Source organism: Piliocolobus tephrosceles, chromosome 11, assembly GCF_002776525.5.
Source record: "Piliocolobus tephrosceles isolate RC106 chromosome 11, ASM277652v3, whole genome shotgun sequence".
Classification (NCBI taxonomy): Eukaryota; Metazoa; Chordata; class Mammalia; order Primates; family Cercopithecidae; genus Piliocolobus; species Piliocolobus tephrosceles.
In genome coordinates this window covers 34,622,138-34,636,723 of record NC_045444.1, presented here as the reverse complement: position 1 = coordinate 34,636,723, position 14,586 = coordinate 34,622,138, and the positions used below count along the sequence as shown (strand labels likewise).

Sequence of the window (14,586 nt, the reverse complement as noted above, 5' to 3'; positions counted from 1 at the left end):
GATGCCAGGACTCTACAAACATTTAAAATATTTTTTTAACCCAGTGAAGTGGTAGGGAATGAAAAACCAGAGAGAGAATAAAGCCATCAAGTTAAATGGAGCCTCCCAGATGCTCCAAATCAGTAAGAGTTTAGATGGACTTGAAAGGAATGCTCCTCAGTCCACCCATTATCAGGAATCAAGGGGACTGTGGTACCCTAAAGAAGCCATCCGATTTAATTATTGGCCTCTAGAAAAAAAGGGCTCCACAGCACTACCTCCCAATCTTGATTTAAATAGGGTTCCTCGTGGCAAGAGATACCTCAGCTGTACCTGGTCATCTATTCCAAGGAGTTCTTTCTTGTATCTCTATGTTTTAGCTTACTGATTCTGAAATACATGGCCACTTCTCACATTAGCCTCAGTGGATATTTGTGAAAGTTCAATCAGACCTTCATCAATTCCTTTTTAAAGGAGAATAAGGCATGTATGTATGATCATACATATTTATGATACCCTAGAAATGTCTTTTTGTCATATCATGTCAGGGCCTGATTTTATTCTACTAGATGGTTTTCTTTATAGCTCACTACATACTGGGTCTCAAATTATCCAGAGTTAAGCCACATCTTTACAAGACCTGCCCATATCTGACATTTCATACTGTAGAGAAATCCAAACATTGAGAGAGGCCCAAACTTCTTTTGTGAATAAGGACTCAAAGAGTATTACTATAGTTTGTTAATCATAGGATTTTTTTTTAACAGAGTGCATCCATTTCTAATTATGTCAGCTTAGAGAGGACAGGATGTATTTAAATGGCCCTCATGTTTAGCACAGCATGTGGTAAATACTATTTGTTTGTGGTAATGAAGGGGGAGAGAAAAAGAAATTCTGGCACATATGTGATTAATCTTACTTTAATAAAAAATATATGAATGAGTCCAATAATAGGGAGCAGGGCTGAGTAGGAGCAAACCAAGAAAGATATACTGCAAAAACACAGAAAACATGTTTAGATAGAAAGAGAAGCAGAAGAGTAAAAGTAGAGAGAAGACAAAAATTACCACCCGATATAGGTCCATACTATTAATTCAGAAAGAGCTCAAATTCAGGCATATTTTTTTCTCATTGGGTTTCTATAAAAATCTCACTGTGAAGACCTTCAAAATTAATTGATGTCTGCAGCAAGAATGTGAATAACCATCCACCTCAGCAAGGAACATTACATGCTGACATGCATCTCCCACACAGGTGTCCAGGGTCAGAATTAATCGAACAGATGTACCCAGAGCTGATTTTCATGAATTTCAAATACTTAGGTTAGTCAGCTTCTAAAAACAAGCAGCTCCAAAGTGACATGGTAGGTTATTTTGGTTTTGTTTTTACTTCTTGCTTTTCAAATCCAGAGCTGCCTATAAAGGGGGCAGCATCAATATATTTGAAAGCACAATTGCCACAGCATTCACATTTGAGGGCAAGGATTTGACGATGAAAAGCAAAGTAGCAGGAGATGCCCCCCAGCTCTGTCCAGATGGCAAGCCTGCCAATGCAAGCTTCAACGTGCCCCTGATTTGAAAGGACAAGGTAGAGCAATGTGTAAATTGCTTCATCTCCCTGCTGCTATTTTGACACGAATCCTCCAGGGCCAATGCCAGTCCTAGAGAAAAGGATTGATCTCTAAGACATAAATGTAGGCTTGAGGCTACCTGTTTGGAGGAACAAATGTCAGGATCTGGGTGGGATGGTTGAAAATGGGTTAGGAGAAAGCATCATTAAGGAATGCTGAATAGCAAGACCAGGCTCAATAACCAACACGATAATGTGATTTTATGACATTGTAGAAAATTTCTAAATGGCAAACATTTTCCATATTTAAGCCTTCTTGCTGAGAGACATTAGTTAAAGGGAGACAGATGCACAGAATAAATCAACCAAAGATGTACAACTGAAGCATCAGGAATATATATTTTCTCCTTCAAAGGAAAAAGGAGGTTCCATACCTGCAGCAGTGTTTTAAAATTGTTACAGAAATAGTGTGAATATAGCTTACCTTCCTTTAAACTTTTGGGTGACAAAATAAAAAAGGTGGCAAAAGAAATAAATAAATGTCCTTGAAAAGGGGAAATAGAGAGATTAAATAATTTGCCTGACATCATAGCAAATCAGGGCTAGAACCGAGGCTATAGAATTCAGTGTTTCCAATTAGCAGGCCTCTGCTTACAGTCAAGGCACATTGATTCCTAGGCTGCAAATATCACTTAATGTTTTCAATTACTCTGAATGGCCCAGGAGGAAATGAAATAGCACTTACCTTTGACAATTTGCTTCGCACATGCATTGTAAACCTGCTCTTGGCTTGTGTTGGGAGGTAGCACTCTGTCGAAGACATATGGCTTCCCTTGCTAAAAAAGAAAGACAAAGGAAAGAAAAGGGTGGGAAAAAAACACATTAGACATTTAGGAATAAAAAAGCGCTGACATTAGTAGCTAGGCCATAGGCACTAAATCACCAACCCTATTCTTTAAAGCAGTTCATTACCAAGAGTAGGGAATTTTTATAGCATATACCACACATGCATTGCGTGTATGTGCACTGTATGTTGAGAATCTGAGATTTTAAAAAATTTAAATTTAACCACTTTTTAAATGAAGGATAGGCTGAGACTCAATCATTCATTCGAACAAGTATTTACTGAGCACTTACACAGAGCCTGGCATTGGGCTAGATGCTGGAAAAAAAAAAAAAAAAAACCACAAAACAGTCCTGCTCTTGTGAATCATTCGATTAAGTTGAGCAGATAGCTAATAAGCAAGAAAGCAAACACAGAAGAAAATGTAAAATGCCTAAGTTTAAAATAGCAGGACAGAGGGAATGCTAGAGAGGGCAAGGAAAGCCTGGTGAAGAAGGACCACTTAAGTGTATCTTTACAGAATCAGGAAGATGGAGGCTCCTGAAGAGCTGCAGAAGCACATCCCAGGCAGGAGCCCAGCAGACAGCAAAGGGCCTGGTGTGTTCAAGGAATTGGAGGGCAAGCAAATCAGGAGCCAGTTTATGCAGGGCACAGTTAGCCAAGGTGATGTGCTTAAATGTTAGTCAATGGGAAGATGGGACAAACGGATTTAAGGAGCTCCTCTTATTAGAAAGCTACTATTGCTTTGTGTCCAAAAGAATTTTTGTGCTTTCTTTCTCATGCATAAGTGATGCTTTAACTGGGTTGAGGCTTCCAAGACAAAGAGAGCACTTCTGTACAATAAATCAAGAGTTTCCCCAGGTGTGGGGTCTTGGGATTTGGTTTGATGCTCAAATGTGTGTGTTTCAAGGAAATAACTAGTAGAGGGGAAGAGAAGAAACTCCACTGTGCACTATATGAGCCCTGACGCCCAATCACTCTATGTTCAATAAGGAGTTACTGGGCATTTAGGTGCCAGGCACAGTGCTGAGTGCTGCGGAAGTGGTGGATGGGACAGACACAGCCCCTTCCCTAGAAGATCCCATCCTGAGGGCACCCCTTCTCTACCACCACCACCCAGGCAGGGGGCAACCATGCTCACCCTCTTCCACAGCCAGACTCACTCAGGAGGCCCTTCATCTTCATGTTCCCCACATAGCAGAGGGGAGGGCAAAAGATGAGAAGGGAGGAGAGAGGAGAGCCAAGAGCCTCCTTTTCTCCCCCTGTGCCCCTCCTACATGTGGCTCTGGACACCAGGAACCACCCAAGGACAGTAGGACTCCTCAAACAGATAATTGCTCATGAGGGATCCAAGAGCAAGGCTTGTTACATCCTATAAACTTCACACAAAGTAAGTACACAGCTGTCAGAATGGCTTAATGTTCTACTCATTTATTACTTGGGTAGAGCTGGGTAAATTCCTAGATTTATTTACTCATTTATTACTTGGGTCTAGGAGGTAAATTCCTAGACCTTAAGCTTTAGTCTTTGAAAACTGGATAGCGCCAACCAGGTAAATGAGCTACTTCCACTTGGTCTTAGAGAAATGGAGAATTTTCAGTTACTACAAAATTTAGTTTTGATGCAAAGCAGCAGAACCAGAGTCATTCTGCTAAAATTATAGAAAGAGAACATTTTCTGATGTTTTGTTCACAGTAAGTTTCCTTCAGTTAGTGAATCAAGGATTTGGTTGAACAACCAATAGACTATTCCTCACTATAGTGTATTGCCAACTATCAGCTTACTACATGATTATTAAGCTTTATCTATTTGTAAAATTCAACTAAATGTCAGTAAGTTAAAAGGTAAGAATAAATATTTGCAGAGTTTGCCTGGGTATTTGCTATCAATTGAACCTTCTGGAATAAAAATGTATCTTTGCTTGATTTAAAACAAATCCACTATTTATCCAAACAATGAGAATCACCAAAATAAAGCATCTTGTTTACAGCTTGATCCTGCTCTGGGTTTTAGAGAAAATACATTTAATACAGCAGACAAAACGACCTATTAAACTGTAGCACAAGGTACGAAAAAAAAAAGGACTCCACAGTTTTGCCCTTCTGTTTAAAATATTTATTAGAATGCATTATGTTTTCACTTTAAGAGAAGTAGAGATCAAGAAATCTCTATTCCTCATTTAAATAACGTAATTTATCAAATGACAAACAGATAATAGAGCGACTCTTCATAACCTAAAGTTAACTACCAAGCAGAAGTTGCCTTCAAGTCATTATGATTGATACTAAGAAAAGATAAAATTTACAAAGTGATTTGTTATGAGACCTATCTTGTCAGGATTAACACGTTATGTAGTTAAAAATGTAAATATTCTTATGTGTCCTGTCTTGCACTGGGTTAGTTATAGGCTTTTATTTTAGGTCAACCTTAAAGTCTTGGAAGATATTGATCAGAATTTAGTTATTGAATATTTTCAAAGAACTGACTTGTGGCATAGCTGTACCAGCTGTATATATAATTGCCATTTTAAAAAACCACTAATTACTCTTCGCTGCTTTAGTAATGGTATGAAAATCTCACAAATCCTGATTGAGACTTGAACAAAGACCCTTGCCCCATACCCCCCAAGGAGGTAAGATTATCCATTTTTATTTCACCATGGCTAAAGGTTTCTCCAGGCATGCACTGGGCCCAACTTGCTCTAGTCATCACTGAGTTTACAGCTACAGAATACACTTTTCAAATGACATTTAATGCGGGTTCTGGGTACTAACACTTGAAACCTAATGATGAGGTCACCAGTCATTCCTTCTGGAGATACGATTCCTTTCCAGGTGTCTATGCAGCACATGGATCTCTCCAACCTCTCTGGCTACCTCCATCAATGTCCTTTGTTGGTGTTTCTTTCAAACTTCTAAATGGTGGTGTATTCAAGACCCAGACCTCTGCCTCCTTTCTGTCTGCACTCTTGAGTTTCATGTAATTTAAATCAATATTTCAGCCTTCATCTCTCTTCTAACATCCAGATTCAGACGTCCTCTAGACATTTCCATTTGGGTGTCCATGAGCCATCTCAAACTTAACCAACCAAAAAAGAGCCATCAAGCGCTCTGTATCTGAGTAAGAACTATAAAACCAATCATCTAGTTACTCAGACTGAAAACTAAGAACCATTCAATATCACTGTCCCATAGATTCCATATCCAAACTATATCCCAAACCCCTATCACTTCTCACCATCTATACCACAGAAACTTAGTCCATCATTTCTCCATCAGTCTCTTCTACACAACAGCTATCATCTCCTGACTGATCTCCCTTAATTCTTGCTCCTATGAAATTTCCACTTAGCAGCTAAAATGAGCTTCCTAAAACTATAAATCAGATACCAATTCCTTGCCTAATTCCTTCCACAGGCTCCTATTATTCTTAGATTAGACCCTCTTTGCCCTCAGCTGCCTGCATTATCCTCTGTCTCACTACAGTGTGGCCCCATGAACTTTTCTCTGTACGATGCTTATTCCCCAGTTCAGAGCCTTTGCTCTTAACTCTTCCTTTCCCTTATAATTATCCCACTGCAGATATTCATTTACTTGTCTCATTATCACTACTCTTTAGAACTCAATTCAAATTTCTCCTTCCCTGAAGGCTTTCATGATCCTAGGAGCCCCATGCCCACCCAGGCATCACTCTCTATTACATTACCCTATTTAGTTTGCTCCATAGTAGTTAGTATGCGACTAATTATCAATCAATTAACCACTACAATTATAGCATTTTACCAGCTAAAACAGAAGCCATATAAATCCCAAGTCCTAACCCCATGTAGGGAAATCTGCTTCAATTTATGAAGGGAATCTGGATGAGACACACACATTCCACACACATTACTACTGAAAATAAAGTATATAAGCTTTGCCTTGAAGCCTGCATGTGGAACAGTAGGCGCAGTATAACTAAATTAATAACTTACCAGGATCACATACAAAAAAATAACAGCAGATGGTTCTTACACTTTTATAGTTAAAATTTTTAAAAATCATACCACCAGAACTCTATCAAGTTGTTGAGTGCAAGGTGTCTGGGAACCATATGGCCTGCCTATTAATACATTTGACCCATTACCCAACAACTGTTTCCCAGCCTGGAAGGAATATTACTCTGGGAGACAACAGAAAACAAAAGACTCACATAAACGTTTCGAAGATGGGCACCAGGAGGGATGTTAAGGGAAGTGAAATTAATTATCCCCAAGAAGAGATCATTAAGAAGTAATCCAATAACAAGCTCTAAGACTGACGACGAGTTGTGGCATAGGGTTGCCAATGATTTGAATGGTTTTTCTTCTCTCTTTATCAAGAAAGAAAGAAACAAACAAAGGCTAAAATTTCCACAGAGAGATTGAAACTCACTCTGTGGAATTACCTTCTGACGCTGAGGAGTACTGCATTCAGAAGAGGAATTGATTATGGAGAACAATAATTAACTCTGTGTTCCAAGCACTTATATGACTTCATTCCTGAAAGTACAGAAATGACAAGTTCTTTCAGCCTGTGCTGCCATCTTAACACTGTCACCAACACCATCACCAACCACGATGACCCACGCCCTTTTATACTCTAGCTCATTTAATTCTCATAAGAACTCTATGAGCCAGTGAAACCCCGTCTCTACTAAAAAATACAAAAAACTAGCTGGGCGAGGTGGCAGGCGCCTGTAGTCCCAGCTACTCGGGAGGCTGAGGCAGCAGAATGGCATAAACCCGGGAGGCGGAGCCTGCAGTGAGCTGAGATCCGGCCACTGCACTCCAGCCTGGGCGACAGAGCGAGACTCCGTCTCAAAAAAAAAAAAAAAAAAAAAAGAACTCTATGAGCTAGGTATTATTATCCCCATTTCACAAACTGGAAAACTAAGGCCAAGCCATATTATCTGCTCTATCACTTAGGTGAAATAACTGCCAGGCCCTTACTTCAAGTGTTCTTCCTTTACGGAGTATTGTTTTCCTAAAAAGCTTCAGATTTGCCAGAAAAGCAGGAGACATCCAAAATAACACATGCTAAGAGGCTGAAGCAAAGTGATTATGAGATAATAAAAGACAGAGATCCCTACTGTAGCCGATGGCAGTCAGGAAAGTTTTAACCATGAAGGTACTGCTGACATGAAACCATTGAGGAAAGAAAAACTGAAGATCTGGGAAGAAGGCAAGATTGTGTGGGGGGAAAAAAAGCAGAGGGCATGCAATGGCAAGCATTCCTTTCAACAGAAGGAATTAAAAATGGACAAAGGCCAATCAGAGGCTAGGGAAAGACACATGCAAGGCTTGCTATGGAAAGTTAAAGTTATTTTTAAAATTCTACAATTTTTCAGAGCCAAAAGGTCCTTCCAGGTCATTTCAACCTATCATCATGTTTTATAAATAAAGTGACATCAGCAGAGGGTAGATGGCATGCATGCAGCCAGCCAGGTAGGCAGCAGATGTGTGCCTCGCATCTAGACCTCCTGCCTCCCTATCCAGTGCTCTAGAAGTTCTACTTTAAAATCACTTGCTCTCTCCAAACATCAAGGAAACAATAAGCGTGAATTTCTGGTCCTTTTTTTACCCTGCTCTCCTCCCAATCAATTCCAAATTATTTTCAAATACAAAATTAATTAGTCCAATGAACAAAGAGTTCTTGCTCAAGATGTGGTTGGTGTCATTCTGCTAAAAAAAAAAAAAAAAAAACAGTTGGTGACCAACCTACATCAGGCATTTGCATTACACTAAACTTATCAAGCAGTTATCCCCTAAATGAAGTGAAATGAAAAAGTGACGATCATTCACAATGTACCAGCTCAGGAACTTGGCATCCTACTACCTACTACCTGCTCAACACCTAAGTGCAGAATCACATCTTGGGCCCCTCCAGGCCCCCAGGCCTGTGACTCCTGAGCTCAGCTCCACAAAGCATAGGGGCTATTTAATTTACAGGAGCCCCCGCAAAATTTACCCTGTTTCAAGGCCATCCTCTGCATTCTTTAAAAATAAACAAAATTTCAATGTTCAATCATAAAGTCTATTCACAAAAGGTGAGGAGCCATGTCTGGTACAGGTGCTTGTACACTCACCAGCTTTACTGTTACAGCTTTGGAGCCTCTGGAAACTTCTGTGAAAATACCAATGACAGACCTGCAGCAGATGCTGTCAGGGGCCTGACTATCCTCTCAATCTCCACCGCTTCCATGTAGGCAAGTCTAACCTCCCTCCGTCAGTTTCTGCATCTCTCTGACTGGCTAGTCTAACCTTCCACGGTCAGCTCCTGCATCTCTCTGCCTGAAGGCTTTTCTGGCTGCTGGAGCCCTCTTGGTCACCCTCAACAGGCCAAAAGGACCTTGTGGGTACCAACCCCAGCAGTTCTTAGTCAACAGCTATTAAGAGTTGGGGGGCTTAGCCAAGCACAGTGGCTCACGCCTGTAATCCCAGCACTTTGGGAGGCCGAGGCGGGTGGATCACGAGGTCAGGAGATCAAGACCATCCTGGCTAACACAGTGAAACCTCGTCTCTACTGAAAATACAAAAAAAAATAGCCAGGCATGGTGGCATGCGCCTGTAGTCCTGGCTACTCGGGAGGCTGAGGTAGGAGAATGGCGTGAACCCAGGAGGCGGAGCTTGCAGTGAGCCGAGATCGCGCCACTGCACTCAGGCCTGGGTGACAGAGCGAGATTCCGTCTCAAAAAAAAAAAAAAAAAAAAAGAGTTGGGGAGGCCAATACTTTAGCTCCCATGCCCAGGGGTGGTAGTGCAGGGGTGACCCTCAGGCATGTATTCCAAACCAGCATGCAGACTTCCCTAGTGGGATGAGGCTCCACTTACCCCTAGTGGGAACTCACGTGATGGCGCACTCTATGTGGGTCCTTCACTTCCCTGCCTAGCTTCACTCTTCAACAGTGTTTCCTAGGATTATCTCCCAAAGAAACCTGTACTTCCATCCTTGCCTCAGGGTCTGCTTCTGGGGGAGCTCCAAGTAAGGCAAAATTCAAGATCTTTTGCTCTCAAAGGGTTTTTCATTCAGTAGGTCCTAAGAAATCTGGACTGGTGGAGTCACTGTCAAATATGAAGCCATCACATTTGGTTGGTGCTTAGCCAACAGATTGAGTGGAAATTCAAATCCTTACTAAAATCCAACAAGCTGGGGCTTTGGTACACTATCCTGGAGAGGGGGTACACCTTTTCCTTCATAAAAGGATGGTTGCTGGTCACTTACCAAGCAATGGTCCCACAGGGCCACATTCACCCAGGGAATTATCAGTTCCTTACTGACACAATTCTAGAAGTATCAAAGGTTCTTGAAGGCCCTGGCCTAGCAGAGCACCTTAATGGTGCAGGGCAGGTGCTCAATAGATGTCTGTTGATCATAATGATGACTAACACCTGCCAGTTGGGCCCCAGGGACGCTACAGGAGGGTGCAATACAGGAGATGCACACTGTATTTCTCCAGTGTGTCAGAAACTTCACTTATTTCCCACCATTCTTACTCCCCACCAAGATTTTAGCAGTCCTGAAGTCACTCTTTCTACACTCCTTTACCTCTTTACCCCATTACCTACCTTCCCATTTATCTGAAGCTGACCTGCAAATTGCCAAGGCAGGAAAAACCCCACTTTGCACATTGGGGCAAAACATCCCATACCTGGCAGTGACCACCAGCTGTTTCCCATCACCGTTATACCCTCTCCAGGGTCTACTCATTTGCAATGGCAGCCTCACAGGGAGACCCTAAGGCCATGCTGATGTCTCCAGCCAGGAGAAGCCTCTACTCCAGCTCCCCATTCTCCTCTCCACTCCACTGCCTGCCCAGTCTACAGTGGGGTGACACTGTCAGTGGGGTATAAATGTTAATCCAGAACTGCCCCTGGACATTGCCCTCCCCCTCCCCACAGTGGCTCCATGCCCCCAAGGAAAGCAGCTGGTGCCAGTTCCGGCCAAAGCCAAGGCTGCTCCCAGGAGAATCTGCAATGAAACAAATGTCCACAAAGCGGCCACTGGCTTCTAATGGAGTTGCCAAGGCAATGCCAACCACTTCACCTATTGAGAATGAACAAAGGCAACACACAAGAATGAATCTTGTAAGCCTTCCTGCAGGAAACCAGGCTAGAATTCTTTCCTTTCTGCCAAAATTCCCACTGTGTGGACACACAGGCACTGTCAAGATCACAGACAGCTACAAAAGAACATTCTGAGAAGGCAAACTGCCCAAGCGATAATGAAGAAATTCAGAATCATTGCCGGCTAACAGGCATAATGAAGACAGAAGTGTTACTTCTGTTACAGAGAATAATGGAACCTGTGCCTCAAAAATAAGATTCTTATGTGTATGTGATTTTCATTTCAGATCAAAATACAATGAACTCCTTTCTCTCCCATCCCCAAGCTCTTTTGCTTTTGAGTGCTGCGTACCTTTACCTACAGGCGGTAGGAGGAAAAGTCAGGCAACAGGTTCTAGTCCAGAAACTGGCCCCTCACCTGCTTTGAGATCTTGATCAATTTACCCATATTTTCTAAGCCTCTTCCTCTCTGTAAAGTGAAAGATTGAACAGTTCTGGCTCTAACAAGCTATCACAGTAATGAGTAGTAAGGAATGCTGTAATTTTCCCATCAGAATGCTTTCTGCCTTGACCTATAGCATGAGAGAAGGTAAGCTGTAAACAGGGGAGAGCTCCGTGTTCTCTGCACTCAGAGGAAGGAGCAGAAATTGCTGCCATGGTCATTTCAGCAGATCTAGCTTTCTGCCAAGTCAAGTCTGAAAAAAAAAAGAAAAGAAAAACCTTCACTGGATGGGAGGTGAAAAAGCCATTTCACGGAAGGTAGAATGGAGGATCTCTTGTGCCAAATGGAAGATAACGACGACAGTACTGAGCTTTCTCTCTGGGGCACACCGCCCTGGTGGGGCTTCCTGGCATACTGCAGTGCCAACCGAGGTCAAACCGCCACTCGACAAACCTCTCCCAGTTACGCTGAGTCTCATGATGGCGCTGCCAACACGGGAACACGTGGTGACACATGTAAAGTTCTCTTCCCTTTAGTTAAAAAATCAAAAACAAAAGCTTTTCCCCAGGCCTTCACTTGGCTATGTTGCATACAGAGGCTTCAGAAAAACATTGCAAATATTTACTGCCAATAGAATTAACATTTGTTAACTTTTTTTCACTCTGCAGAAACAGCTTACATAATTATAATTATCCCATGTATTGAGCAGCAATTTTACTTTTATAATAAGTTGAGGCCCCTCAGTTCCATTTGTTCCTCATGATTTTGGGGGTGAGACAAGAATATCAACTTCACTTTCTGGGAATGGGGAATAACTTCCCATGGCCATGTGGAAGGCAAAACTTTGAGCTGAGACTGGGATCCAGAATTTCTGGTTCCCAGCCAAGCCTTCTACCCATAACACCATATTGCATCTTGTAACTGTTCCCTCAACTATAGATTTTCTAAGAATTCCACACATTTGGGTTTCGAACATGATGCAATATAACCTAGAGTGCAATGGCTTGCTTCTACATATTATGGATAAAATAACTCCCATAAATTACAAGGAAAATGTCCCACAAAAGAGTATAATTACATAACCAAAACCAGCAGTAGTCATTAAGTTCAGGATGCCTATATCACAATGGGTATTTAACACGCCACTCTCATTCAATCATAGTGCACTAGCACTATAAATGAGAGCTGCTGGATGCAAACTCCAAATAGGTCTTTAATAGTCAACTACACCGAAATGGACCACCTGGAACTTGGGCTACACAAGGCTCATGCATCCCAGGGTATATCATCTCAGTTGTCATACAGGAGAAGGGACATTTGACCCACAGTAGCAATGGTGGGTTGCCCAATTGGCAGATGAAGTACTTGAAGCACTAAAATATATATACAGGCCAGGCGCAGTAGCTCACCTGTAATCTCAGCACTTTGAGAGCCCATAGTGGGAAGATCATTTGACGCCAGGAGTTTGAGACCACCCTAGGTAACATAGCAAGACCCCATCTCTACAAAACATTTTTTAAAATTAGCCAGTTGCAGTGGTGCACACCTGTTAGTCCCAGCTAGTCAGCAGGCTGTGGTGAGAGGATCATGTGAGCCCAAGAATTTGAGGCTTCAGTGAGCTATGATCATGCCACTGCAGTAAGGCTTGGGCCACAAAGCAAGACCCTGACTACAACATATATACACACATAGAATTTTTTCTTTAAAAATTTTTTGTTGCTGAATTCAGCCACAATTTTATAAGCCAAAAATCCTTAAAAAGTGGTTTTAAGTGTAGATGACACACAAGCATTGCATCTTTTAAAAGATTTCTAATTTTAGTTGGAGGACGGGACACCATATTTTTCAACGCTTAGGTATTGGAAGAGCCAGGTGGCCACACACATGTGGAATTTGAAGAACAAACTCACCCAATACTTCCTTCTGCCACCCCCTGCCCCTGCTTCCTGGCTTGAAGTTCCACCATTTGAACCAGTAATGGATTCAATAACTTTTAAAAGAAGACTATGATTCCAGAAAGCTAATTTATCAAAAATAGCCCTCTAGTCTTCTGCCAGGAGCAGCAATTAGCTTATCAGATTCGTTAGTTAATAGAACCAAGATAAACCAATTGTTCATTTCTAAGCAGTGAAGTGGGGATGGGGAGACAAGAGGGAGGGGCAGGAGGAAGGGAAGGGTTTCCCAAGCCAAGCAGGGAAAAACAGTGTGATGAGGGAGATGGCACCAGAGGCAAATGTCATTTCCTTCATAACCAGCCTAGGATGGACCAGCAAATAAAAGTTTAAACCTACTATCCCAAGCAGCTTTTGCCCAGCAATCTAGGGTAATAATTGTTTAATATACACCCAGGCTCAGGTACTAAAGGGCCACTTATTGGCACCCTCTCCCTTAAGAAGGGAGCCCTGTATTCATCCAAGGTTTCCTCCCAATATCTCCTGCTTCACAGGCTCCTTTCTTTTAACATAAAGCATGCTTATGTTTTCTTATTCTCTTCAGTTTTCTCTTTGTCCTCCCTCAAACTACTGCCCCAGCTCTAGCCCCTTTCTCTATCAAACTATTTAGAAGGTTGGTCTTTTCATGCCTCTACTTCCTTATCCCTCCCATCACATCCTGCCACCTATTTTTTGCTCTCATTCATCTGCCTTCTTAAATGGCTTCATTACCTCTTAATCTTCAATTCTAAGACACTTTGATAGTCTGCAATATCCTCAGTATTCACAAGTGTAGAATTGTGCACCAGCCCAGCCTTGTGGACACTCTGCTCTACTGTCCCCCTGGATGCTGCGTGCTCTGGCTCAGCTTCCTTCCTCTTTGAACCCTTATTTTTCTCTGTCACTGCCAATTTTTCTTTTTCTCATTCCTGCCAATTCCAAATGTAAGAATGTCTCCAGATCTCTCACTGGGCCTCTTCTCTTCTCTTTTGCACCTTCTATTTCCATACTGTCTTACATGGAAAGGCACAAACATTCCTATAGTTTTAGCCACATGCTGTACGCAGAAGATGAACAAAGTCCATCCTGAACTCTGAGACCCAAACATCCAGGATAAAAAGCTCAGAGCCATCTCTCCTACAGTTGTCCCTCACCACTGTCACCCAATCAGTTGCCACAGAGTGGTCATTCATTTCTTTGATCTATCTCACTTTGTGTCTCAACTATTCTTACTACTTTTTGCCTAGACTTGTGCAAGGGCCTTCTAAGTGATTCACTTGCCTTTCTTTTCTCCATTGTGCTCTACATCCTTTGCCAAATCCATCTACCTCTGGCCCGGCAACTAAAAGAGCTTGCTACGATGCCCTGTGCTATATGATCCCCCTAGTGAGACATCTTCCACAACAGTGGACCTACCAGTCCCCAAAGGAACGTCCTTCCCTGCTGGACTTCACTGCTCTGACGATTCCCTCTAACCAGAATGCCATCTCAGTGATTTGACTGTGTTATCTGTCAAAACACTACACATTCCTCTGGAAGCACCATGTCACGGAAAGAATGCAGGATCCAGAGTTAGAGACTTGGGTTAAGTAGGACTAATATATTTGACTGACTCTCGTATGCTAGACCCTGTGTTTTATCTGGGGCATAACATAGATTGCTGACAACTATTCTTTAATGTAATTGCCACTCTTCATTTTGCAAGTGACAAGGTCAGGTTCAGAGATGTCCATGGCTTG

At 42.1% G+C, this 14,586-nt stretch overlaps 1 protein-coding gene across 1 annotated transcript in view; it reads right to left on the bottom strand.

Annotated features, from left to right (window-relative positions):
* The window catches only part of KIF5C (kinesin family member 5C), a 153,068-nt gene that overhangs the window by 102,623 nt on the left and 35,859 nt on the right, over positions 1-14,586 (bottom strand). The window contains exon 2 of the mRNA XM_023217457.3: positions 2,294-2,384. Within this exon, the coding sequence (XP_023073225.1) occupies positions 2,294-2,384 (91 nt within the window). The remainder of the gene's footprint in view (positions 1-2,293; positions 2,385-14,586) is intronic.